The sequence below is a fragment of the Haliaeetus albicilla genome, chromosome 1, assembly GCF_947461875.1.
Source record: "Haliaeetus albicilla chromosome 1, bHalAlb1.1, whole genome shotgun sequence".
Classification (NCBI taxonomy): domain Eukaryota; kingdom Metazoa; phylum Chordata; class Aves; order Accipitriformes; family Accipitridae; genus Haliaeetus; species Haliaeetus albicilla.
Window position 1 is genome coordinate 72,753,325 of NC_091483.1, and position 26,392 is coordinate 72,779,716.

At 40.1% G+C, this 26,392-nt stretch overlaps 1 protein-coding gene across 6 annotated transcripts in view; it reads left to right on the forward strand.

Moving 5' to 3' along the window:
• Window positions 1-26,392, forward strand: part of SORCS2 (sortilin related VPS10 domain containing receptor 2) — a 581,857-nt gene that overhangs the window by 301,500 nt on the left and 253,965 nt on the right. For all 6 annotated transcript variants that reach the window (XM_069794263.1, XM_069794279.1, XM_069794269.1 and 3 more), the window contains exon 3: window positions 23,721-23,820. In XM_069794263.1, coding sequence (XP_069650364.1) covers window positions 23,721-23,820 — 100 coding nt within the window. The remainder of the gene's footprint in view (window positions 1-23,720; window positions 23,821-26,392) is intronic.

Here is a 26,392-nt window from a genome sequence, read left to right on the forward strand (position 1 = left end):
ACCCCCAACATTGAGGGGTTGATAATCAAATGAAGCTTACTACAGAGGGGGTGGAGAGCTGGTCTGAAGACTTTCTCAGAAAGAGTCGTTATTGCTTCACTGGGAAAACAGAAAAGTGAAATGAATGGGATTCTCTAGAGATCTGTGTGTTCAGAGTAAATCAATTTTTATTAGTGATCTGGTTGATGGTGTAGGCAGTGTATATATTAAATTTGTAGATGTCATGGACACTGAAGGGGTTGTAAGCATGTTGGAAGACAAAATTGGAATTCAAAATGATCTTGGCAAACTGAGGAAATGATTGGAAAGAGAGAGATCAATTGGTAGGTATAAGTGCAAACTATTGCGCTTCAACAGGAATTGACAGCTTCACAGCTACTGATTAAGTGGAAATTTTACAGAGGTAAAATTTGAGTGTTAAAATGGGCCACAAACTGAACTTCAGTCCTGACTTGGTGATGCAGAAAAGCCAAATGTCACACTGGAATATATATATATATATATATATATATATATATATATATATATATATATGAGTTTACATGCAAAAGATACAAATTACTCCTTCTGGTCAATTCAACTTTGTAGGGCATCAGACGGGAGTGAGACTAGAGAAGAGCATCAGGGATGAAGGAAGGTCTAACATGTGACCTATGGCAAAGACCAGAAGAACGTGGGTTATTTATTTTAGAGAAGAACAGTCAATGGGCAATGTGTTAACAGTCTTCAGATATATTAAAAAATGTCAGCAAAGAGGATACAGTTTCCAAATGCATAGTGCTAGATGATGAAAAACAGGCTTACATGTTAGCAAAGAAAACACAAGTTAGAAATTAGGGAAAACTTTATAAAATTGTATGCCATTTGGAATTAAATGTAATTAAATCTGGCCAGTGACATCAAGGGCAGCAAGAAAAGCTTCTATAGGTAGGTTGGTGATGGAAGACTAGGGCAAATGTGAGCCCTCCCTGGAAGGAAATGGGAGACCTGGTTACCCAGGATATAGAGAAGGTTGAGGTACTCAATGACTTTTTTGCCTCAGTCTTCAGCAGCAAGTGCTCCAGCTACACTGCCTGAGACGCAGGAGGCAAAGGCAGGGACTGGGAGAACGAAGAACCGCCCACTATAAGAGAAGATCAGGTTCAAGACCATCTGAGGGACGTGAAGGTACACAAGTCCGTGGAACCTGATGAGATGCATCTGCAGGTCCTGAAGGAACTGGCAGATGAAGTGGCTAAGCCACTGTCCATCATATTTGAGAAGTTGTGGCAGTCTGGGGAAGTTCCCACTGACTGGAAGAGGGGAAACATAACCTCCATTTTTAGAAAGGGAAAAAAAGAAGTCCTGGGGAACTACAGGCCAGTCAGTCTCACCTCTGTGCTTGGCAAGATCATGGAGTGGATTCTCCTGGAAATTGTGCTAAGGCACATGGAAAATAAGGAGGAGATTGGTGACAGCCAACATGGCTTCACTAAGGGCAAATCGTGCCTGACAAATTTGGTGGCCTTCTATGAAGGGGTTGCAGCACTGGTGGATAAGGGAAGAGCAATGGATGTCATCTACCTGGGCTTGTGCAAAGCACCTGACACTGTCGGGCATGACAACCTTGTCTCTAAACTGGGGAGACATGGATTTGAAGGATGGACCACTTGGTGGATAAGGAATTGGCTGGAGGGTCGCACTGAAAGAGTTGTGGTCAATGGCTCGATGTCCTAGTGGAGACCAGCGACAAGTGGGGTTCCTCAGGGGTCAGTATTGGGACCAGTGCTGTTTAACATCTTTGTCAGTGACATGGACAGCAGGATTGAGTGCACTCTCAGCAAGTTTGCCGATGACTCCAAGCTGTGTGGTGCAGTCGATACGCTGGAGGGAAGGGATGCCATCCAGAGGGACCTTGACAGGTTTGAGAGGTGGGCCCATGCAAACCTCATGAAGTTCAGCAAGGCCAAGTGCAAGGTGCTGCACATGGGTTGGGGCAATCTCAAGCACAAATACAGGCTGGGCGATGAGTGGATTGAGGGCAACCCTGAGGAGAAGGACTTGGGGGTATTAGTAGATGAAAAACGGAATATGAGCAGGTAATGTGTGCTTGCAGCCCAGAAAGCCAACCATATCCTGGGCTGCATCAAAAGAAGTGTGACCAGCAGGTCAAGGGAGGTGATTCTTCCCCTCTACTCCACTTTTGTGAGACCCCACCTGGAGTACTGCATTCAGCTCTGGGGCGCCCAACATAAGAACTACATGGACCTGTTAGAGCGAGTCCAGAGGAGGGCCATGAAGATGATCAGGGGGCTGGAGTATCTCCCTTATGAGGATAGGCTGAGAGAGTCAAGGTTGTTTAACCTGGAGAAGAGAAGGGTCCAGGGAGACCATATAGCGGCCTTCCAGTCCTTAAAGGGGGTCTACAGGAAAGATGGGGAGGGACTATTTATCAGGGAGTATAGTGATAGGATAAGGGGTAATGGCTTTAAACTGAAAGAGGGCAGATTTAGATTGGATATTAGGAAGAAGTTCTTGACTGTGAGGTTGGTGAGGCACTGGAAGAGGTTGCCCAGAGAGGTTGTGGATGGCCGCTCCCTGGCAGTCTTCAAGGCCAGGTTGGATGGGGCTTTGAGCAACCTGGTCTAGTGGAAGGTGTCCCTGCCCATGGCAGGGGGCTTGGAACTAGATGATCTTTAAGGTCCCTTCCAACCCAAACCATTCTATGATCCTATGATTCTATGATTATTTGCCTGATGAGATTATAAAATCTTCATTACTAGAGGTTCATAAATATATAAACAAATATCCATTAGGGACAACAGAGGTATAATTCACCTGCCTTGGCAGTGGTGGAAATAAAGTAGGCTTCTTTTGAAGAAACTTGCAGCCTTTTTTTCTGGATTTCTGTGTTGGTTTGTTTGTTTGTTGTGATTCTAATGGCAAATTGATATTAGCAGACAATAAATTTTGGGGTTTAGGACTACTTACTGCTTTATGTACTTAAAGCCTGAAAAATTTCACACCTACAGGTAATATTGCTTACGTCTAACTGATAAGAGGGTTTCTCAAATTAGGCAGATCAATACTGGTATGCTGATCAATAATTATTTAATATATCTGTGAAAAATTTAAAAAAAATCTTATCATCCTTTCAGCATGTGCTAAATTGTATCTTCCTTCTGGAGAACTTCCTTTTATGACCATGCTTAAAATAAACACTTTTATCTGCTCTAACATCTTGATGGTAAATAAAATATATTGTTAGTATTATGGGTCTTTTTTAAGTGTCAGATTTATTCTGATTACTCTTGTGACCTCCTGCAAGTGGTAATTTGGAAAACACAGTAAGAATGTTAATAAGCTCCACAGGCACATTAGCCTACAAGGCATTAGCATTTATTTCTAACTTCAGTAGAAGTTTGTACAGTAAAGCAGAATTTGCCTCTGTGCCTTTGGTCTGATTCATACTGATGTGCTCTTTTATGTGGCATAATACTTCTGTGTTGTGATTTAACCACAGCCAGCAACTAAGCACCACGCAGCTGCTCACTCACTCACCCCCACCCAATGGGACGGGGGAGAGAATCAGAAGGAAAAAGGTAAAACTCGTGGGCTGAGATAAGAACAGTTTAACAGAATAGAAAGGAAGAAACTACTAATGATGATGATGATAATAATAATAATAAAAGGATTGGAATATACCAAACAAGTGATGCAAAATTCAATTGTTCACCACTCGCCAACTGATGCCCAGTTAGTTCCTGAGCAGCCATCCCCTCCAGGTCAACTCCCCCCAGTTTATATACTGGGCATGACATCACATGGTATGGAATACCCCTTTGGCCAGTTTGGGTCAGCTGCACTGGCTGTGTCCCCTCCCAACTTCTTGTGCCCCTCCAGCCTTCTTGCTGGCTGGGCATGAGAAGCTGAAAAATCCTTGACTTAATGTAAACACTGCTTAGCAACAACTGAAAACATCAGTGCGTTATCAACATTCTTCTCATACTGAATCCAAAACAGAGCACTATACCAGCTACTAGAAAGAAAATTAACTCTTTCCCAGCTGAAACCAGGACATGTGTAAAGTAGTATAAACTCAGATTGGAAAGTAATGTGAAATCTTTATCGGAGAGGAAAAACCTACAGCAGGATCTGCTGGAAATTTGGGAGAAGCAAAGGATTTGGTTTCTTTTGTCCATGTAACTGCCTTACCCACGGTGCAGATGGGCAAGGCAGAGCAGGCAGGGCACCCTGTGGTGTTTGAGGTAGATCAGACACCTGAATTAATCCTCTGTAGAGGTGAGCAGTTCACCAACAGTTGGCTGCCATTCTGCCTGTGCCCTGACCTTTCATTTTTCATAGAGAAAGCAAGTTTTTGATCCTGTGAGGTGCTTCCTTTGTGTGGATTACAGGTATGCTGGAAAAGTGTGTTTAGATCCACAGTTCAGTAATGGAAGGATCGAGGACTGAAACACTTTCGCTGAGAAGAAAGTCATTTTGTATACAAGAGATAAATATTTATTGGCACAGTGACAGGAAACTGGAATCCTGACTGCTAATTGTGATTTATGCTCAAATCAAGAAGCTTCTTTTAGATTTTTCATGCTTTGCATATGTTTGCATTTCTGCCTTAATGCATTTTTAATTCCTTTTATTACCTTAAATATCCTACATATTTTAGATTTGGAAGAATGGACAATTTCCACCAGGCTCATTTGTTCCAAGCTGCAGCATTATCTCATAGTTTTATCCCATCAAATATAGTAAACACTTAGCTCTGTTAGCTCTCCTGGATCCCTATGTAAAGTTGTAAATGAATTTGATATTGTACACAGATGTCAACTCCATTATAAAGGTGGAACACTGAAATCAGATCCCACTATAGCTAAGCTTAACATTCAGTGTAATTTAAAAAGAAGAAAAGCTATCAATGGCTTTCGTATTAACAGTGCCCCACTGCAATTACTGGAGGTTTTGAGCATTGTGCATGGCAGTACTTGCAGGACCAGTTGGAGCTTGGTTTATATGAATGTTATGTTGTACAACCATTACCACTTGAAAACATTTTCAGACAAATGTGAACACTCTCCAAATGTATGTGAAGAAGAGGAGCCAAGAAATGTTTGTGGTACTGACTGATGACATTTGTAATTTTCCTTAGTGAAGTAAAATTTTCATGAAAGCTGGAGTGTTCCAAAATACATTAGAAGAAGTAATTCCAAGGTTAAGATTTAATTTGGGATGTTTCCAAGTGGCAAAAGGCACAAGTGTAGACCAGGTGAAGAAGCACTCATTCTGTGGTTAAGTTTGTTGGGACAGGTGTGGTGACAGTTTTGCATCTCCAATAAATGCAGCACACATCACTTGTGTGTCTTACAGTTCTGTTCAGTCTTATTATCGCTTGTAGTTTTGTTCAGTCACTATTAGTTTCAGAGATAGGAGCAGTGTGTTTGGGGAGTACTTAGGCAAAAAGGTGTGCATTATTTAGTGCGTATGCAGCGTGTGAGGATTAATTGAGAGGCCTTGTAGAAAGCTCGGTTGCAAGTGGTTCATCAGGTGAACTAAGAAACCTTTTAAACTGCTCCCCCTGCATGCTCCTGTTGAGTTGGACTCAGGTTGTTGGGGAGAAGAAACAATGATTTTTGATTATGGAAATAACTTTTGCTTTGAATGGGAATATGTTCTCAATTGAAATGATTCTTAACCACTTGGATAAGCAGATTTCAGGATGAAATCATATATTTATAAATGTCTCTATGTATTGAATGAGAATAGGAAAATAACATTTACATTTTGAAGCACTCTTTAGAGAATTAATCGTTAAGTTAAAAAGCATTACTGTTCCACATCAGCAGGGATAGTGGTAGCTGGTAGAGAAGTGGAACGATAACGCTGGAATATTTACTCGGCCCTGGATGAGCAAGTGCCTTTACTCTGGAGCACCAAGTGTCGAGGAGCTCTGGCTCCTACGATAAACCTCTGTGACTGACAAGGTCTACTGTCATAGATCTTGCCTCCTGCGAGTTCTGCCGAGCTCCTGTGTGTACTTAGGATTCACAGTGTGGCATTTAAACAGAATCAGCACCAATAGTAGTTGTTACCACATACATTATGGCATGTAGAGCCAATTCTGTTTTTCATATCACTTTTTCGAAACGGAGTGTTTTCTAGGAGCAGACTGGACCAAGCATTGGTACTTTGCTTTCTGTCTGCAGATGCTTATTCTGAGGTTAGGAGCTGGCATCATTTTGTTCTGTGGATGGTGTGATTTGATGGACAATATTCCCTGCAACACAGAGCCTGTTAGCAACACCAACGGCAAGAACGGTAGCATTCCTCTCACACTGAGGATTAATTGACAAGCCAAAAGATACTGTTGTGGAACCAGTGAGGGTGAAACCCAGAGGAGTGACTATGGCCATTAATTTTCTCTTGGAAGTCTTCCCTATATCTGAGTGTGTTTACAGTTGCAATTGAGTTTGGTTTCAGACAGGAAGCATATGGCAGTGGGCTGGGGAGCTAAGACTTTGCTGGGACACAGACCCAAAGAAGCCACGTGAGTAATTGAAACTCTTGTTCTGCTTGAATCAAGCAACAGAATATTGCAAGTTTTCTGTGAATATTAGCTCATATTTGAGAATGAATTTATTTCAATCCTGTCTAGACCCGTCCTGTGTTGATTTTCTACAAACAGACTTCAGCAAATGGCAGGATTTGCCAAATCAATACATTTTAACTATACAATACAGAATACTGGAGGATGGCAATTGGAATTTAGAATCACAAATGCTTAGGACAGAAGTCTGATTCTACAAGTTGCAAGTTGATCACGCAAAAACAAACTTAACATGTTACTTTATGCTGTCAGAGCTCAAGTATTTTATAGGTAACAAGCTACAGGTCAAGAATTACTTTACAAATAATCTGAGACAACTTTTGTTGATTTTTCAGATAATTTACAAACAGAGGAGTCATTTGTCTGAATAAATAATGTAATGCAATGTTCTGTGATATTCTTATGTACCGAGATGAATTTAGTGCTCATATACCTAGAAAGCACAGGGCTTGATTCCAAGTGATTTACTTAGATGCCTTTTTATTGGGGACTTAGAGGATGGACTGTGTTCTGCCTCTCAGCATCTCTTCCTTTCCTGTATACGTCTTTGCAGAATATTAGGAAATGCAATTTGCCTCACCGTTCTCAGAGCTTCACCTTTTCTCTATTATAATGGAAACTAGGGTTGTGAGGGTGGAAGTGAATTCAGAAAGGACAGGCCAAATCCAGAGGAAGTACATGGAGATGATGCAGTTAAATAAGCAGACTACTGTAGGTTTAGATGAACAGTTTTTCCAGCCATCTGTCCTATTTTTCTCTTCAGAATTCATGGCAGAGTATCAAAACTGTTGAATAGTTAGCAATAGCTGTTAGAGGTATCTGTAAGCTCCCTATATAGTGGTTCACAAATAGTTGGTACGGACCACTGGTGGTCTACAAGTTCATGGGCCAATGCTTCACAGCTGAGCTGTGGAACTACATTGTAGGTATGTTGTTTTCAGTTGGAAGTGTAAAGTATACTGATATTTGAAATATTCTGACAGAGGTCCACTTATCCAAAATTTTTGGAACCAGTTGCCTGCCAACAGCATACCTGATATTTAAGGTATTTGTTTTCTCTTCTCTGAGATGGGACAGTAAATTGACACCGAGCACTGATATGCTAAAAGAGAACGTAATAGAAAATTCCAAAGCAAATACAAATAGGCCTTCTCGTCTGTGTGCCAAGGATGCCTGACATTGCTATCAGTACTGTTAGTGATGCTCTACCTGCAATTTAGATGAAATCTGTGCCTAGCATGTCCAGCTTTCAAAATAAGGAATAATGCATTTCTCTCTCCTTGCTGATGCTACACACAGGGTCTTGTGTAATCAATGCCAAAAGATAAGAATGGAATGGGAAGAAAAAGTAGCAAGAAACAATGCTGTTCTGATGAGGAAGGCAACGAAAAGATAGGTATAAAGGAAAGATTGTATGTGCAGTTGGTGCTGTGATAATAATTTGAAATGCAATTACTAAAGGTCAGCCATCTCCAAAGGCAAATTTTGTTCTGCTGCTCGTGGACTTGTAAGCTGCGGCGGGAGAGGCTTACACTAAGTAACAAGTAGGGATGGGGTGGGCAGCAGAGGGTAGCAGATCATCTTTTCCTCCTCAGGACCTTAGATTTTCTAATGGTGAAATCACATAAATCTCTAGTTGTCATATACCTGACAGTTTGCATATTCACTACAGCTTCAATGCATGGATAACCCCGCTCCATTCCTCTTTCATTATACCTCTGCCTTTGTGAATCTGCTGCTCGAGGGATGGGGGAACAGCAGAACTAATTCCCTCCCACATTCTTCTATGCCATTTGAGACATTTAGGAAAAAAGACAACTTATTTTTTCCCAAAAATCTATACCTAAAGATTTGAAGAGGCAACTGCAAAGCATGAAATTGAAGCCTAAAAATCTACATACAGTATGCATAAGCCAAGCTGCATTTTCTTTAAGATATTCCATTGAAAATATGACATAAATGTTGTTTTCTTTCTTCTTTCACTTGACAGTATGTGCGTAAAGGTGTGAGAGTCCAAATGTGGCATTATTTATTATTACTGTTGTTGTTATTTAGTAAAGCCACAGAGCTAAAATCATAAGTAACCAAAACCTCATAATAATAAGTAGGCATGACTCATGGGTTGCTCATAAAGTATTTGTTCTATTACTCCAACTCTGTTGTTTGGTTTGAAAGTAATTACATTTTGAATATCAGTGTGAATAACCTAATGGTTTGGAATCACTTGAAATTTCTTATCAATCTATCAACTAATATCCCTTACTTATAATTTGTATTCTTAACAGGACAAGTGACTCAAAGCTACTTCTTATTTTATTTCTTTTTATAATAATTTACGGCTTCCTTTGATCATATGGTAATATCCTTCACTTTTACATCCTTCAGTGTCTTAGAGGCAACAGGTATCAACTTTATTCTATTTTTATGCTTTATTGAGGCAAAACAGAAGTTTTTCTGCCCTCTTCTAATATTTGAAGAAATTTGAGGAATCTGAAGCTCAGTTGTGTTGAATGCATATTTATTTATTTAAAATATGCAAGTTGTTAGGAGAATCTGAGGCACATCCAAAAGCTATAACAAAAAAAAATATATTAGAAACTTTAAGTGCTAATCGAAATGCTGTCCACACAGCTGCCGAATAGGCCGTATGTGGCCAATGCAAATAATACAGGTGTGACGTGACTGTTCGTTGTTCTGCTAGATTAGTCAGTTCCTGAAGACACAGCACTAATGTTGCAGGACAATTTCTCTGGGATTTGATGGGTCATCTGATTATCATATTTTGTATTATTCTTACTAATGTCATGCTGTAGAATAGATGAATTTGTGAGAAGGTACATAAGGAGAGTGCAAGTATATTGGAAGGAGTTGGAACAAAAGATCACTTCTCCTCCTGAGACAGTTATGCAGCAAAGCAAAGGGTCTTCAGCAAACACAAGAGAAAATTATTGCCACATGTAATTTTTAATGTAATATTGCTAATGAAGGAAGGAAAGTATTACCACCAGAAAAGATTTCCTTCCTCCATCCCTCTCCTTAAATCTAGATGTCTCATTTTCACGTATCTGAAGTGCAGGAATGCGGGGCCCGGCCCATGTTAATGACTGAGGGACAAAGAGCCAGTTTTTATACATTGTACATAATGATGAAACAGTACACCAGCTTTAAGTCATGTAGGCTGCTTCTCAAACTTGCCCAAGGCTTGCTCAGTAAGAGGTAACTAAGCTTTTTAGGTTCTGTAGCTCTTTCTGGAAAGGGTGTTGCATCTGTCAAGTCCTATATTTGACAGTATAGCTTTTTTCTTGTTCGCATGTAATGTGGTCTATGTTGACCTCAAAAAAATAAAGAATGTTCTTCAATAAAAAAACCCACCAAAGAATAAAAAGTGGTTTAAGAATTGTTTTACTTGTCTTTAATCATAAGGTGGAATAATGACATTTGTCTCTCTTTCTTAAAATACATTACAGATGACCCTACTGTCCAAAATCATTTACTATTATTAGATCTTTTCAAACCTGAGAAGTGCTGACATCCTGTCATTAATACTCTTGTAAATTCTGAAGTAAACAGATTTCAAAGGCACTCAACTGTTAGAGTGAAGACAAGGTCAAAGAGTTGAATGACAAGTCCTCCTGGTACAATAAGACTACCCATCAATCAGTTTTACTAGCAACTTCCTAATAAAGAAAAGAGATCAGAACATGACAAAATAGTATCTTGGAAAATATATGTGCATTACATCCATTGTGGTATCCTTGGACTAGTAGTTAATGATGAACAACTATTATATATGGTCTGGAACTATGGTAGTCTCCTGTAGGAGAACTTCTTCTGCAGTTTAAAACTATTGAAATTCAGAAATTGAAAAAATCTATTATGCAAAAACTTTCTCAACAAGATAAAGTAACTAAAATAAGCAAGATGGTTAAATGTCATTTAAGAATTGCCAGGTTTCAGTATTGATAACTCAAGGATGATCATTTGCAGCCATTAAAAACAATTTTATTTCCATTATTAAGTATTCTTTTGTATGAGTGTGCAAGCTTCACCGTCAATGCATTCCACAAATACACAGCTCAGAAGCTAGGTCATTTTCCTCTAACTTTCTGATTAAAGTTTTTGGAACTTTTTAGCCTGCCCTGTGGTGCCACTGTGTTTCATTTCCTTAAATCATCTGTGGCATTTATTCCACAGGGTTAGATGTTACAGACAGGTTAATTAGTGGTGATGTTAAATACAGCCAGTCTACCAGTTTAATAGTAGGACATGGTCTAAAGTTAGACAGATGGTTCTGGAAGAAGGAATTTCCTTTATCTACTAAGTAAATATATAGGAACAACAAAATTATGACTCAGAGCTCTCATTTTTATTAGCACAGGATATTAAAAATTAGAGAAAATATAAAATGCCTACATGTGAAAGGACTTCAGATGCATTCAACAGTCAAGATATTACATGTGTCTTTAAGATATATTGGGAGACCTTTTCACTTGGTCATTATCTCATGCTGATAATGAGAGTTTGTCTCAGTAAAAAGAAAACAAAAGTCAGTTCATATCTGGAGATCCAGTCTGATCCAGTCTGAACATAAGATACATTTACATGTAAATTTACTTTACTATATGAAGCTGAGATAAGGAGGGCAGACTGCAGTCTTTTGTGTTCCATGGGATTACCCACAAATGTGGGGCAATAGGCATTGCGTGACTCCTCCTAACCACCGTCCTTTTGCTTTCTCCAGTAATAGCTGGAGTCTTGATTTTTTTGAAAAAGACTGCCTTGGATTGGATGTGATTTGGAAGTAAGAACAGCAAACATGTCTTAGTCTCTCCTCAAATACTGGCATATTGGTTTCCGAGTCATGTATGAAATTATGTATTAGTAAACTATGCCCGGTGGGACTAGTGGCTAGTGTTTGGGATCTGTACATTTATTTGTAGAGTAGTGGTGTTGTGCTGAACTTTCACTATGAACCTGAGGCTTGACCACATATGCCAAAAGGTTTGCCAAAGCCTTTGTAGGTTAAATTCCCCAAAGTGCTGGTTTTGAGTGGAATCAACACCAGCAGGGAAAAAAACCCCCAAACTTTCATTAGGCAAACCCACATTTTTTTTCTGTAAGCTTGACTGCTTTGGGCAGTTAAATAAGGTTTAGTTATATGACTGCAAAAAAAAAAGGTAGATAAAACACTTCTGTGCCACCTCTCAAACTGCAAATGTAGAGTTTGGGATGTGATTATATTTTCAGACTTCATATCCAAAGATTGTGCGGGACCTATGTTGTAGGTACTTTGCTTATCAGTAAATGTGAGGGTATCTTTTGTTGGCTTAACCAACACTGCTGCACAGTCGGGCACTTTGGCACAAGCAGACTCCAGGCAGTCTTCTGATTCCCACTGAACTTAAAGACAAAACAAAATGGCAAAGCTTTTGTTTTTAGTATGGTCAAGACTTCATGTGAAGTTGTGGATTTCCCAGAAAATATTCAGCTATGTTCCTTCTGTGACCTGGTGATGCTCTAATTGTGTTGGTTGTCTGCAGAAAATGGTTTTTGTTACACAGTATCTTCAACAAAGACAAATCATGGTGTAATTTTCAGTAGCTGCAGAATCACAAATTGATTGAGGTTGGAAGGGAACTTTTGACATTATTGAATCCAGCCCCCTTGCTCAAAGCACGGTGCTCTAGACCTTGTCCAATTGAGTTTTGAGTATCTCCCAGGATGGAGATTCCACAGCCTTCTGGGCAACCTGTGCCAGTGTTCAACCAGCCTCATGGTTAAAAATATTTTTTTCTTATGTCTAAATGGAGTTTAATGTATATCAATTTGTGCCCATGGCCACTTGTCTTGTCACTGGGCACTGCCAAGAGTCTGGCTTAATTTTTTCTCCCTCCTATTAGGTATTCATACACACTGATAAGGTTTCCCCTGATCCTTCTCTTCTCCAGGCTGAACAGTCCCAGCTCTCTCAACCTTGCCCTATGTGGTAGATGCTCCAGTCTCTAATCATCTTTGTGGCTCTTTGCTGGACTTACTCCAGTATGTCCATGCCTCTTTCATACTGAGGGGCCACAGGACTGCAGATGAGTCTCACCAGTGCTGAGTGGGAAGGGTCACCTCCCTTGGTCTGCTGGCAATGCTCTTCCTGATGCAGCCTGAGAAACTGTTGGCCGCCTTTGCTGCAAGGGCACATTGCTGGGCTGCGTTCAACTTGATGTGCACCAGGACCCCCAGGGCCTTTTCTGCAAAGCTGCTTTCCAACCTGTTGGCCTCCAGTATGTACTGGTGCATGAAGTTACTACTCTCCAAGTGCAGGACTTTGCACCTCCCTTTGTTGAGCTTCATGAGATTCCTGTTTGCCCATATCTCCACAAGATATACCACTTACGTATCAGCCACTCCTCACAGTTTTGCATCATCTATAAACTTGCTGTCATCATCCCATGGATCTTTTCCCCATCATCTCAGAAGCTGTGAAGTCTGCCGACCTCCTTCTGCAGCTCTTCACTTGGCGATGCAGATCTTCCACCACCACAAGGCCCCAGCAAGGAAGGAGCCCATCTCCTGCTGTCCCAGCCTCAGTGAGGGACCCCAGACACCCCAGCAGCCCCAGACCTGCAGAGCTGCATCCTCTGCTGGCAGCTCCATCTGAGCTTGAATGGTAGATGCTAGGGGAAGCAGGAGAACACATAATAACCTTCACTCCTACAAAAAGAACTCCGTTTTAGATGCTGGGTCACTTTTTTCTCTTCCTAGTCTCCCTTAATGCCAGACAAGAGTGTGATTGAATTTTTGGCTCCTTAAGTGTTTTGTGTTATTTTCAATGTAGAGAACTATTCTTATTCTGTGGGGGTTGTTTTCACTTGCATTTGAAATTACATGGCAACAATTTATAGTGGACCAAGCTTCCGTTAAGAGCAGTTAGTCATCATCAAGTGACCGAATATATTAGCACGTCACCCTGGTATATATCAACCCTCTCTCCTATAAAGCACAGTGTCAGCTGTGAACACACTCTTAGTGCGACTTTCCTTTTGCAAAATAGATCCAGCATGGCACGTATTCAGAAAACTTCTGCCAAGGATCATCTCCTTACTGACTTCTTTTTAGAACATTCATTACCATGGCGTGGAAGCACCGTAGATCCATGTGAAAGTGTTAATGGCCATAAAAGCGCCCGCTTCCTGTACTTGTTGCTATGAAGTGTGATCTTCTTAGTTTGGAAACTCCTATGTAAATGCGTGTATTTGTCTTAGGATTCTGTTTCCTAGCAAACTGCGGTGCAGTGCAAAATGTGCTGCATTTGCTGTGGCTGGCCCTCGTAATCTGTCAGCATAATTTATGGGAACACTTCACGGCACCTTCTGCTGCTAATGGTCTCTCGGAGTCCTGCGGAAAAGGCCGGTTCTGCCTCCTAATTTTAAGACCCGTGATGGTGGCACTGTTTGTCTCTTTTCTGGATCTATTTTGGATTTATGTCTGGGCAAGGGTTTGGAAGAGCTGCTATAAAAGCAGAAACATCTGCTGGGGCTTTATGTGCTGCTGGCTTGCCAGGTTCAACAGCAGGCCAAACTACAGCTGATGGGCTCGGCCCTCCCCGGGTGTCACTGCAGTTACAGGAGAACGACTGCAAGAGAAATTTGGCTGCTGAAAGCTCTAAACAAAATAAATTTAAAAAAAAAAAAAGCTTCAGCGATTGTAGAAGGCTATTAGGAGGTAGCGGCTGGGGTCATTAGCAAGTCCAAAACGAAATCCTGCTGAAGTGGTTGTGAGGACCTGAGTTCCCCCAGTACTGCAGCACCCTCAGGTGTGCCTCGGCTTTCCCACCCTGGCCTGCAGACCGCCAGTCCAGGCAGCACAGACGCAGGGTGATTTTAAAGGCTGTTAGGAAAACCTAATCTTGGTTAACTCTCTGAATGCTTTCATGACTTCAGGCACGTCGTGGCAACCTCGTTCATGGGCAGACATGAGTGAGACAGGCAGTGTTTTTGACGTGGACAGTGAACTCCTGTTGCAGGAGAGGAATTCAAAATGATGGGCCTTAAAATTCCTTGCAAAGATTTTGTTCCTGATGCAATTGTAATAACTTAGAATAATCACTCCTTTGACACTGGGGACAAGGCAACCAATATCCTCGTTGAACTTGCGCTGCATCTCAACACTGCCCAGCCTCCACCCGATACCAGTCTATTTATCTGTATTTACTTACTGTTTAGGATATTTTCATTCTTTACAAAAATGTCCAGTTCCCCCCTTAGTTCTGCCAAGTGTTTGGCCTCAGGTGCAGAGTACCACAGTGAAATTACTGACAAAACATTGACTTCGTTTACCTTTTTATAAAGTGCTACAACCTGGCCATATAATTCACTCCTCTTCCCACCTCCCCCAGAACAATCATAAAGTTGAGGTCAGCACTTCAGCAGCAAATGCAAAAACTTCTGCAAATGGACTTAAAGAAGAGTTCCATTTACTGAAGAGTAAGTAGCTGACTGTTGTAGTTGGCAGAGCCCGTTACTAGAGGAATACATAATCGCATGCGAATGTGCACATACAATTTATTAAATTGTTATCAGTGCTTTTTTAGTTTTGTAAATGTTTTTGTTGCAGCCACATCTATCCAGCAATTACAAGAAAACTTGCTGTTCTTGTCAGAAAGCACAAGGCCAAATTCTCTCTTCTCATACATCCCAACATTCTTCTTGCCTTCCAAGGAGCTGCCTGACTGACAATAAAGTTGTTTCAGAAATATTTCAGCAGTGTGTAGTGGTTTAAATAAAAAGCTTGGGCTGTGGGAAATACCTAGCATTTTTCCATGGTGGAGGATTTTAATGTTCCTTGCAAACCTCAGGAAAATGTTCTTAAACCATCCTCTTTCCCCAAAGGACACAAGTATGCGAGATGAGAAATTTTCCTTTGTAATTACTCATTTCCAGTCACAGCATTCATAAAAGAGGAATTGTACTGGAGGTGATACAAGGATGTTTCCGCTTCTGGCAAGACAGTTAGTAAGCATAATTTTGGAAAATTGCACTTTAGCACCAAAGGCTTTTCTTTCTTTTTTCTTCTCCCTAAATGTTCAACAAACACACCTTTTTTTCAAAGGTGGTTGGTTATTAGTTCAAATTGGTGGAAGTTAACACTTCCTAATATAGGAAGTGAAGTATTCCTTTCTTTTGTAGGTAGTAATTAAGTAGTTAAGTGAAGCCACTGGGGTTTTTTCCCAACACAGTACTTTCAGAAATAATAAACTGAGCTTATAGAGGAAAGCCTTTTTACTAAAAAATATACACCTACCAGTAAAATTATTCCTGTACTCTAATTCGGCTAGCATTTTTATGGTACAAAACCCCCAAATTAATATTACTCATTTTTGTAGCACTGTGTGAGTTATCAGTTCTGGTATTTTATTTGTGTTTCTAATATGCCAGAGCTGTCTCTCAGTAGCAAACCCCTCAAACGCTCCATGATATACTCCATTCCTTGCTGAGACCTACTAATGCAAGGCTGGATTTGCAGCTGCTGAAATTAAATCTACACAGGACTGTTTCTTAGGATAAATGCACACTAATGTTTAGTTACATGATACACTGAATTCAGTGAAGAAAGTGTGGTAAGAAATTGATCTTTCCCTATTTCCCACAATTTCATTCTTGTTTTCTACTCCCTTATTTAGGTCACTACAACTGTTTGTGGGACTGAGTTGTAAACAGGATTACTGAAATGATCCAGGTTGAAAGCAAATCTTCAAACCCATTAATTGGAACCTGGATCATTTCAGTTGTTTTTGTTTTTAACAGGAGCAAATGGCTGGAGTAGAATGATGGTGAGGAATTTTTCAGGTGCCCCCAGGCCTGGCTGTGTCCAGCGACTGCACCTCGAAGGCTGCGTGCTCCGCTGCCTGCCCCAGCCCCATCTGGGTTTTAAAGCTAAGAAAGAAGAAATAACACAGAGCTTTTACTTTTTAGAGAAGTAAGACGTAAGCCTGGCAGTGTCTTGTCTGCTTTGTCACTGTGACACTGCTTGTTTCATGGTTGAACGGATTCATCACAAATATCTGTGTACTGCAAGCGTGGCTACAGGCTGTGCCTTCCAAAACGTGCTGTCAGGAAGCGCTCTGTGTTGGTGATGGAATTAATGCACAAAGGCAGCAGTTTCAGAATAGGTGTCTTACCTAAACTAACAGTTTCTGGGAGAAAAGGTGATGGCTGCAGCTAATAGAAGCTAATGCGATGTTTTGCGGGCCTGTAAAATATGAAGGCTAATTATTGGAGCTGTGCAGCAAAGTAATGAGGAGCTTGAAAATGTAACCGATAAGCAGCGTGATTATAGGCTAACGAGCAGGATGTTTGTGCTATACTGAAGGACTAATGAAGGGCTGCAAAAGATAACTGTGGTGGTGTACAGTGAGACTACGCAGAGTACGAATGTATAAATACAGCACTGAAAGATATGTAGTTTATACTAAAGACACAATGCTGCTAACTATTGGAGTTTAAGTGTGTGTGTATATATTGTAGAGATTAAGTAATTAACCAAAAATGGTACACGATAAATATGTGACAACAGATACCAGTAAGGGAAAACATGATACAGTACATAAGTATGTATTCTATAGCTTGAATTTCTGCACCAAGCAACACCCCCACCCATACACAGAGCTCTGTTTGTCACCTTCCATGTTCCCTCATAAGAAAACATGAATTCCTGTACTATGTGACACTTTGTGACCGGAGAGCTCTGAGACAGGGTAATTCCTGGAAAATGTGGGCTTTGAAACACTTTCTGCAAAGGTAATTGCAACGTTGGAATAGAAAGTTGTAGCCTGGCATGCCAGTATGGGGCAGTCAGCCCAGGTACTGTGTAGCATCAGGGGAACCAGTTGTCAGACCCTCAGGGGAGAAGCCAACATGTAGCATCGTTTAGCATTTGTCTTATGTGATTTTTACATGCATTGCAAAATAAGGCAGTGTCCTATTCCTCACTGTGAAGCTAGTAACCATAGTTCCTGAGGAAGGATCTGACTCCCCTAAGTCACCTAGCAGGGTAATCTTTGCTTTTATTATCAGCTACAGAGGACTGGTTTTCCCTCTTAGTGCAGCCAGTCGAATTGGGTATATGTAATGCATTTAATAAAAGTCCAGTTCTAGAATTTGTGACGTTTTGACCCTCCTTGAGTTCTCACTTGATATGAATGTGGCTGTTCAGTGTTTTGGTTTCATTTGAGTTCTTTTCTGTGGATTTATTTAGGTCAGTATTTTACAAGCAACTATATATTTACAGGTCACTAAAAAGCTACTATGAATGGCCACTTGTCCTTTATTGTGCTCCCATGGAGTGACCGAGACTGTAGGGCTCTTCATGTGCACATAATACCTGTAAAAATGGGAAGGAATCTCTATACCTATATAAATGCAGAGTTGCACCATGTTCTGTACTCATCAGAACATTACAGAGCAGGTCACTTCAGCTAAAAGGGCTGTTGTGATAATCCACAGTTCTTAAAAATATCTATGTTATCAGCATATGTGATCAATATATGTTATCAGTAATGGATTGATAAGTAAAAACAGGATACACTGGTCTTCGTAGTGCTTTTGGAAAAAAAGGTGAACTCTATTGCCTAAATGTGAAGTTGCTAAACTGTTTATCTGTTAGCTCTTGCCTACACCATTGATTCTTTAGTGTAAAACTGGATTAAGGAAAAAACATTTCTATATTTCTGTTTTTGAGAGGAAAAATACATAACTTCAAAAAGGTTCAACTTTTCTGGAAAGCAGAGAGAGAGGTATTTTCAGAAAGTTCTCCAGCAGAGTTTATAGCTGATGAGTAATCTGTTAATTGGATTGCTAGGAGTCATACTCTTCTACAGCCTTTGAAGAAACTTTCACCTGCACAAATTCCTCAATACATGAGTCAGGTATTGGAACCTAATGTTACAATGTGTTTCTACTCTGAAGAAAGGCTTTAGGGTCTTGGAGGTTTTTTGTTGATGTTCAAAAAGACAGGAGGCTAACCAAAGTCTTCAATTTCCACATTGTACGTTTAAGAGCCCTTGAAGGCTTCTGTGCTGTTTAAGTAAAGAAGATACCTTAGTGTACCACTTCTTAAATGATATTCCTCTGGTTACTTCCCTTTCAGGCAGTTTGTCCTGGCATTTGTTGTTGGAACTTCTGATGTAATCTCTTTTAGATACTCCATCAGCCAATTCTTCGTTACTGTACTGTCCTGTAGATACCTATTTTCCTTACAGACATTTGAGGTATAGGAGATAGTGTTGTCTCTATTTTTCAGGTGAGGGACCAGAACACAAAGGAAATCCTGGTGTTAGACATAAGTCTGTGACAGAGCAAGAACCTGAATTAATTTCTCTTGCACTTTAAAGTTCATGGTGTAAATACTGGATTGTTCTTCTGACCAAAAGGAGGGGAAGGCAAGAAGATGACATTTGCAATACAGTCTGGAGAATATTAAGTGGGAAGAAGTCCAGTGAGTGTTACACTCAGATCCACTCTTCCTTGAGTCTCCATGTGATTCTCAATTGAGTCTTTTTTTTTTTTATCAACTTATCAATAATCTAAACCAGCAGATCTTTTGTATGTTTTTTTTCCAAAGGCTTTCTTTTTGTTTCGCTAGTTAAGTAATCCATGTGTCATTTAAAATCTCTTCATTGTTGTCTTCTAGGATTTTCAGTTAATAGGGCTCCTACAGTATGGCTCATTTGGCTAGAATGGAGCTTGAGTTAATCTTCAAGAAGAAAAGGTAGAGGAAATCTGATGAACATGTGTGTTAAGTGTTCAAACCATTCTTCTTCCAGTGCGTCTCTTCAATTCATTAAAAATAAAAGAAAATGGGAAAGGAAGCATTTGCAGTTGACATTTCTTTGAGTATTAAATTTGATTTGAGAATGTAATTTTCATCTGTCTCAAAATTTTCATTAACATCTTACTATATACATTTTAATGTTTCTTATATATATATTTTAATATATACTTGTAAATGTAATCTGGAAAAACAACTAACAATGAGGAATACTGAATCATAGCTGTGAGTCATCAGTGGAGAGCTGTATAATGGTAGTGAAGTTCAGACTGGCAAACATTTGGTTCATGTCTCTTTTCGTATCTGTTAAATTTCTTCTTCTTTCTCAATATTTCTGTTGGATAATGTCCAGACTCAGCGTTTAGGTACAGTTCCAAATTATGTTAGGCATAGATTTATTTTAGCTCCAATATTAAAAAGTTACATTTTTAAGGAGACCCAAATTTCCTCAAAGTTTAGGGGCTTTGGAAGTTTGTTTCATCAGGGTACATTTCTATACCACTTGGAAGTTTTCCAACTATCATTTGAGCTCACAAGCTAAAAAGACATCATTCTGTCTGGGCTGTAATATCATTGTATGGTTTTGATGATTGCTATTTGAACATTCCTTAAACAAAAAAGAATGGCACATATTTCAGCAGATGTACACACTTTCAAAGAAGCTATTACCCAGCTGCAAGCCCTGTCAAACACAGGTTGTGTGATATCTGCATCAGTACATGAGTAATCATGTTGTTCCAGCATCTGATGGTCCTACTGCTCTTGAATGGCCCATCACCTGAATGCTGGAAGATGTGTTTCCTATGAGTCCTCCCCCGAGTTTTGCTCTGCTAAGAAACATCCATACAATCTATAGCGTGTAGCACACAGGTGGATAAGCAGCAGCAGGAAGCAGCCTGTGCATAGCTTGCTGTGTCCCCTGGAATGTCTCACAGGAAGCCAAAATGTTCACTAACTGCATGCAGATCACTCAGAACTGCAGATCAGGCCCATCTTTAAGATAGCAGACTTTACATTTCTTGCTCTGGTTTATGGAGTTCTGCTGTTGTGCTACCACTGCAAATAAACCATGCTATAGAAGAATGTTTTACTGTTCTTATCAAATACATGTGTAGCCTTTTTCGATTATACCTTGAAATATCTTTTCATGAATTTTTAGGGAGGAAAGAGAATGTATTTATCCTGATAAACACAGATGGTTCATTTCTGTGGTTTTTTTTTTTCCCCTTTCCTTAACACTTTTAACAAAGCACAAGTTTGGATTTTAACACGCACACACGAAAATCTCTTTATGACTGCAAGAGCATAGAGGGTTCCTCCTCTCCTGAATTTGTACAAAACACATTTTGTGCTTCTTCTTAATATGTTCTTGAAATAGGCGTGCACTGAGATCCCAGAATTCATTCTTCCACAATCCTGTCTGTAGCCCAGTAGTACAATTACAGGGAATTCTGTTCTAGCTGTGCGCTACAAAATGGTAATTCTTTATATATGCAGAGTCAGGAACTTGGAATTTATAACTCAAGTAAAAAAGTTGTGGTGACCTGTTTTCTCTGGATTATAGCTGTTTTGGTAAACCAGTTATTTTGGACAGTGCTTCCCTTGAATGATGTCCTTGAACTGTGTCCTCTTGTATGTAAATGTCTCAAAGAGTAGCTGACATTCCTGCGCTCGCTTGAGGCTGGGTTATAGTAAAAAAGATTTAGGAGTCTGAATAAATTTCTCCATAGATCCACAGATCTTCTGCCAAGCCGTGTCTTCCTGCTTAGGCATGGTGTACCTACCTTTATGGATATGCATTAGCCTGTTGTCTCAGGTTGGAACAGGATTTTTTTTTTCCCCTTGAGATAGCTAATTTGTACCAGAAAAGAAAAGATTTTTGACTATATAGTTCTTCTACCTTTGTCTGAAAATACCTTAGTTACCTTAGCGTACTCTTTTTGTTGCAACTTTATTCTTTTCTGGCAGTACTTTTTATAAGTCATGAGAATTCGAAGAGTAATTTTAGACTGGAACTTTTTATCTTTGAAATGGCCTATCCTCTTTGGGCTTTCTGCCTGTACTCTTTTCATACCTTGATACAGTTGCCGCCACCATCCCTCCTGCAGTGTCACTCTCCAGTGGTCCCATTGTATTAATCCTGGAACTGCCTCTTCAAAGTAAATTGGATCATCTTTAAGGTTCAGAGAATTATTTCAGGTTGTTATTACTGGGCAAGTCACTGACCTGATATTCTTTCCTCAAAGAGAATAGACTAGGTTCTGTTTCCATCATACATACTTGTTCTGCATGATTTCAGTACATCTGGCTGAAGTCAGTATTTTAGTCTTCAGTTTAATTTTTTTTCTGTCAAACACCTCCAGCAAATTAGGTTTCACACTGTCCGTACTAATCCCTTTAGAATTTTAATTAGCTCGGTGCTGAATACCCAGTACAGTGCAATTGTATGTATTTGATTTCTACACAATTATTTGTCAAAACTGAATTGCTATGATTCCAACTTTTGTAATGCATTGCTGTATATCTGCACGCGAAGCAACATTATGGGGGAAAAAAACTGATCAAGTGATTCAGATGTCTCTATAAAATAGATAAAATCTCAACTTTAGTCTGTGAGTGTGGTCTGTGTGTCATAGGCTTATGCCCTATCATTTTTTGACTGGTAGAGAGGGAAGGACAGCAAGGTAGATATGAACCCTTTTTTACTTGGTGTCCCTTAGGACCTGATCCAGGCATATCATTCTGTGCCCAATATGCCTGGTGATGCCAAAGACATAGAAAGCTGTTCCACAACCACAGTAAAAGTTCTCATATCATGTGGAAAGCTGAATGTGTGAAAGCAAAGTAGCCGCCTCTGGCTTCGTACCACGTGCCCTTTGACTTAATGACATCCTCAGTGGGACTGGGACACGGGCAGGCAGAAGGTGGGCACTCTGCTCATGGCAGCCTCCTGTGGGCACCTGTCCCTTGGGGACCGTTCTGCCTCCCGTGGCTTGGAGGAGGCCTCAGGCTGTGGGCCACCTCAGCCAGGGATTTGGTTTCTCGCTTTTCTCTCTTGCTGTACTCAGTCATGTTCCTATGAATTTCAGCAGTGACTCCTCTGGGCGAGGAGTATGAGACAACAGAGCCCACCGAGGAGCAATGAACATGTTAGAACGGGGCTATAGGGCAGAAATCACTGCATAGGCAGTCCTCAGTGTCACACTGGGAAGGACAAAGGTCTCATCCTGGTTCTGTTGGACATGACAGCTGTTGCGTGTTCCCAAATGTTTGAGTGATGCAGAGGTAAAAGGCAGGGCACCTTCAGCCCTGTTTGTTAAAGGAGATTGTTATTCCAGTGAAAAAAAAGGAGTATAGAGTGTAAGTCCTCCCACCAACCATCTGTCCTAGGGAGGGCTTCTTGGTGAAGAAGGGATAGGTGCCTTAGATGTGTCTGAGTCCCCTTCCAAATGTGAAAGGCAAAACTGTAAATATGGAGAGACCATATGGTGCAATTCGATCCTATATAGAACAAGTGAGACTTCATCCGAAGTGATTTAATTTTGGATGTGACTTGCTTTGAGTTTCACTAACTAATGTTTTCCTCTACTAACATTTTACTTGTGCATTCTTTTTATACTAGACATTGCCAATAGAGGCGCGTAGCACAGATGCCATTTTTCATTGTAGATTTTTCAGGAATACGAAACAATTTCTGCAGAGTGCACACATTTGAAATATTCATAGATTTGTGTGTATGACATACTGCTGACCAAGTGCTGACTTTGGTTTTATTCATTCAAAATTTAGTGATCCTCGAAAAAAGAGCTGGAGGAGTGGATGGATACTTTTATCAAGTACAAATTCTGGTAGTGGTCCATTGCGAGTCTTCCAGATTTCAGGCCAAATTGTTCTCTTATGCAACACCAGGCTCTGAAGTCAGCTCTTCTTTTTCTGCATAGCTGAGGAGGTGTTGTTAGTACTTGCTGATGAGCCTTTGCGCTACTTACCTCTTTTTTTTCCCACCTTGTGGGTGGTGATGGAAAGGTATAATTGTTGGGCTTCTGTCACTGCACGGTGCAGTGTCAGAATGAAAACTAGCATCACACAGAACAGACAGAACTAGCCATGTTTTTTCAAACCTAGAAAAATATTTTTAATAGTGGCAGGTTTCTTTTAGTAGCTAATGAGCACCAAAAAGAACAAAAGGATGGCAGAGAAGCACTGAAAATGGATAGTTAGTGCTACAAAGTGGGTGTTTTTTCAGAGTTTCAATGCTGAAGCCTTTAGAAGAGAGCACTTACAGATGTTTGATTTCTTTCAGGTCCTCAGATTTTGGGACGTTATACACAAAGTTGAATCTACAGCCTGGAATTGCCACTGTTATTGACAATTTCTACATTTGTCCTACCAACAAAAAAAAGGTATGTGGCAAAAAAAATGACTTTTTATAGTGCAGCTAAGATTCTGCAACTATGTGAAGTGTGTTTTACAGGTTTTCAAAATATAGGGAAGTGGTTTTCACAAAGTTGCAGGTTACCTCAGGTACATTTTGTGACATATGGAATTGGGATATTTATTTCTTCCTGTATAATTTAGAAAGGAAAAAATGCCTTGATGGACTCTGAAAACTTCTGAGGCCATTGACTTCTGGCACTTGAACTTCTGTGGAGTTTTCCATGGAAAAGAAAAGGACCTCCTGTAGGTTTTCACACATCCACACAAATTCTGGGACTAACATTCAACCTCTTCAACCTTTATGCACAATTTCAAAGTCCTTTGCACGTTCCTTAATATAAAGCACAGGGATTGGGCAGGCTGTCATTGAGAATGATGTTTATCCTGTGTAAAACCTTAATTAAAAAATAAAAACACCCTCTCCTTGAGACTCTTTCTTAAAAAATGTTCCTGCATCATTACTGAAGCAAAAAGCTTTTCATGGAGCCTAGGAAGATTAAGTGGACTTTATAAGTGCGAGCAAAATCGACCCATTGAGTGTATTTACAATGGATGTTATATTAGAAGCAACAGGAAGAGTGATTATGAGGAAAAAAAAAAACAATAACAACCCTTCTATGTCTGCAAAATGCCCGTGATTTAAACGGCAAGAATTGTGAAATGCATTGTGAATAACACAAGCACAGTAGGTCTTTCATGAAATAAGAATTTTCTCTTGATAAGGGCCTTTTAACTCCAGTGTAATACAGAAGCATTGATTTCATGCAGAGACCACTGATTGGAAGGACACTGTTAGTTGTGTTTATCTGTCTGTTCTGCTTAATCAAAAATCAGTGGAACTCGGCGAGACTGCCTGGATGATTAAGTACATATTTTATTTCTCTTGCAACGGTCACTGGAGTTTTTTTGCCAAAGCTATGCTACACCTGAGCTCAGTAATATATTTTTAATCTGCTGCAAAGTCAGAAGTGATTTTTTTGTGTCTTGAAGTGGAACTACCACCAAGCACAAAGTTTCTGTAGATTGTGTGTCTCAGAGATAAGATCTACTGATGATTTCAAGTCCTAAAGAATAAAACCAAAAATCTTTGCCCATCTCAGTTTCTGGAATAAAGGCTAAGTGTATGAGATGGATGAAAGCCCTGTGGAGGATTTTTCCCAGCTTACCCAGCCACAATGTAAAAGCCTGCACAAGCACAGGGGGAGTCAGTGACAATGTGGTTGTGCCAGTTGTCTGGCAAAATAAACAGTGGTAAGATCACTGCTGAATTTCAAGCTCGAAGGACACACCAATGTTCACCAAAAATCTCATGTTAACCCTATCTTAGAAAAATCTGTGTTCTGCTCAAGACAAGTTGGAGTTCTTAGAGATACAAACCCTGCTTACTAAACTAATATCATATTGGAATCCTTCTGTTACAGAAAGTCCCTTTGAGTCATTAAATACGCTATTTTTATGCTGAGATTTGCTTCTACAGGGATGTTGTTCAATAGTATACAAACAACAAAAACAGCAGAGCAGAAAGGATTTCTAGGGCCTGTAAATGATGCCAGAGGGAGATATTTTTACATGCGAATGTACATACATATATGGGTACATGGTACAAAAATGTGAAAGCATTGGGGTTAAATGCTGTAGCCAACAGCTTCAGAGTGGTCTTGGAGGTGTTGCAGCCACATGTGGCAGGTAAGGGGGAATTCTCCATGTCAACTTCGTCAGTCATCATGGGAACTTTTCTGGTGCTGGACATTTGATTAGGACACTAAGACTACTGGCTGATTTCACAAAAGTTATTTAGAAAGTTGGAAGAACATGTCTCCCTATCCACCCATTTCAGCAGAATTGCACTGGGGTGGAATAGAACATTTAGAGCTCTGACTCCCTTTTCTGAGCTGAGCAGAATTCTTGGGGTTTCACTCGTTCTTGGTGTTACCAGACTTCAGATTATTATGGTGTGGGTTTTCTTCAGCAAGTTCACATCTTTTGAAATGTGCTGAAAATGGGAACTGGAGTGCTGACCGTGCATACTGGAACTGAGCATGCACTTTAAATTTAAAGCATAAGTAGTCCCATGCTATGACTTAGCATTAGGGACTGGGAATATGCATGAAGGCAAAGATAAAAGACACTGATGGGGATTTTTTGAATACTTTGCATATTAAGCATTATTCTGTGCTTTCATTCCATTTACCCATTGTAGACCTCATCTGTGAAAGAACTGATACTGCAAATTTAATGCTCATAATTTCCACCTCAATGTCATCAGAGCATTAACCTCACCTGATTTTAGCTCTGTGGAATTCAGGTGTCTAGTCAAGCCCTCTCCCTCTACAGTCAAAGGAGGAATGTGGGTACCTCCAGGCAGTTCATCCTGTTAAAATCATAGTTCTTTGTACTTATGAGAATAAGATTGAATGATCTTGTGGAGGTTGCTATAAATGGCTTTGTGACTATTGTGGGTCTGAACAGAATCTCACTGCAAAGACGTACAAAGAGATGCCATGGTTTAACCCCAGCCATCAACTAAGCAGCACACAG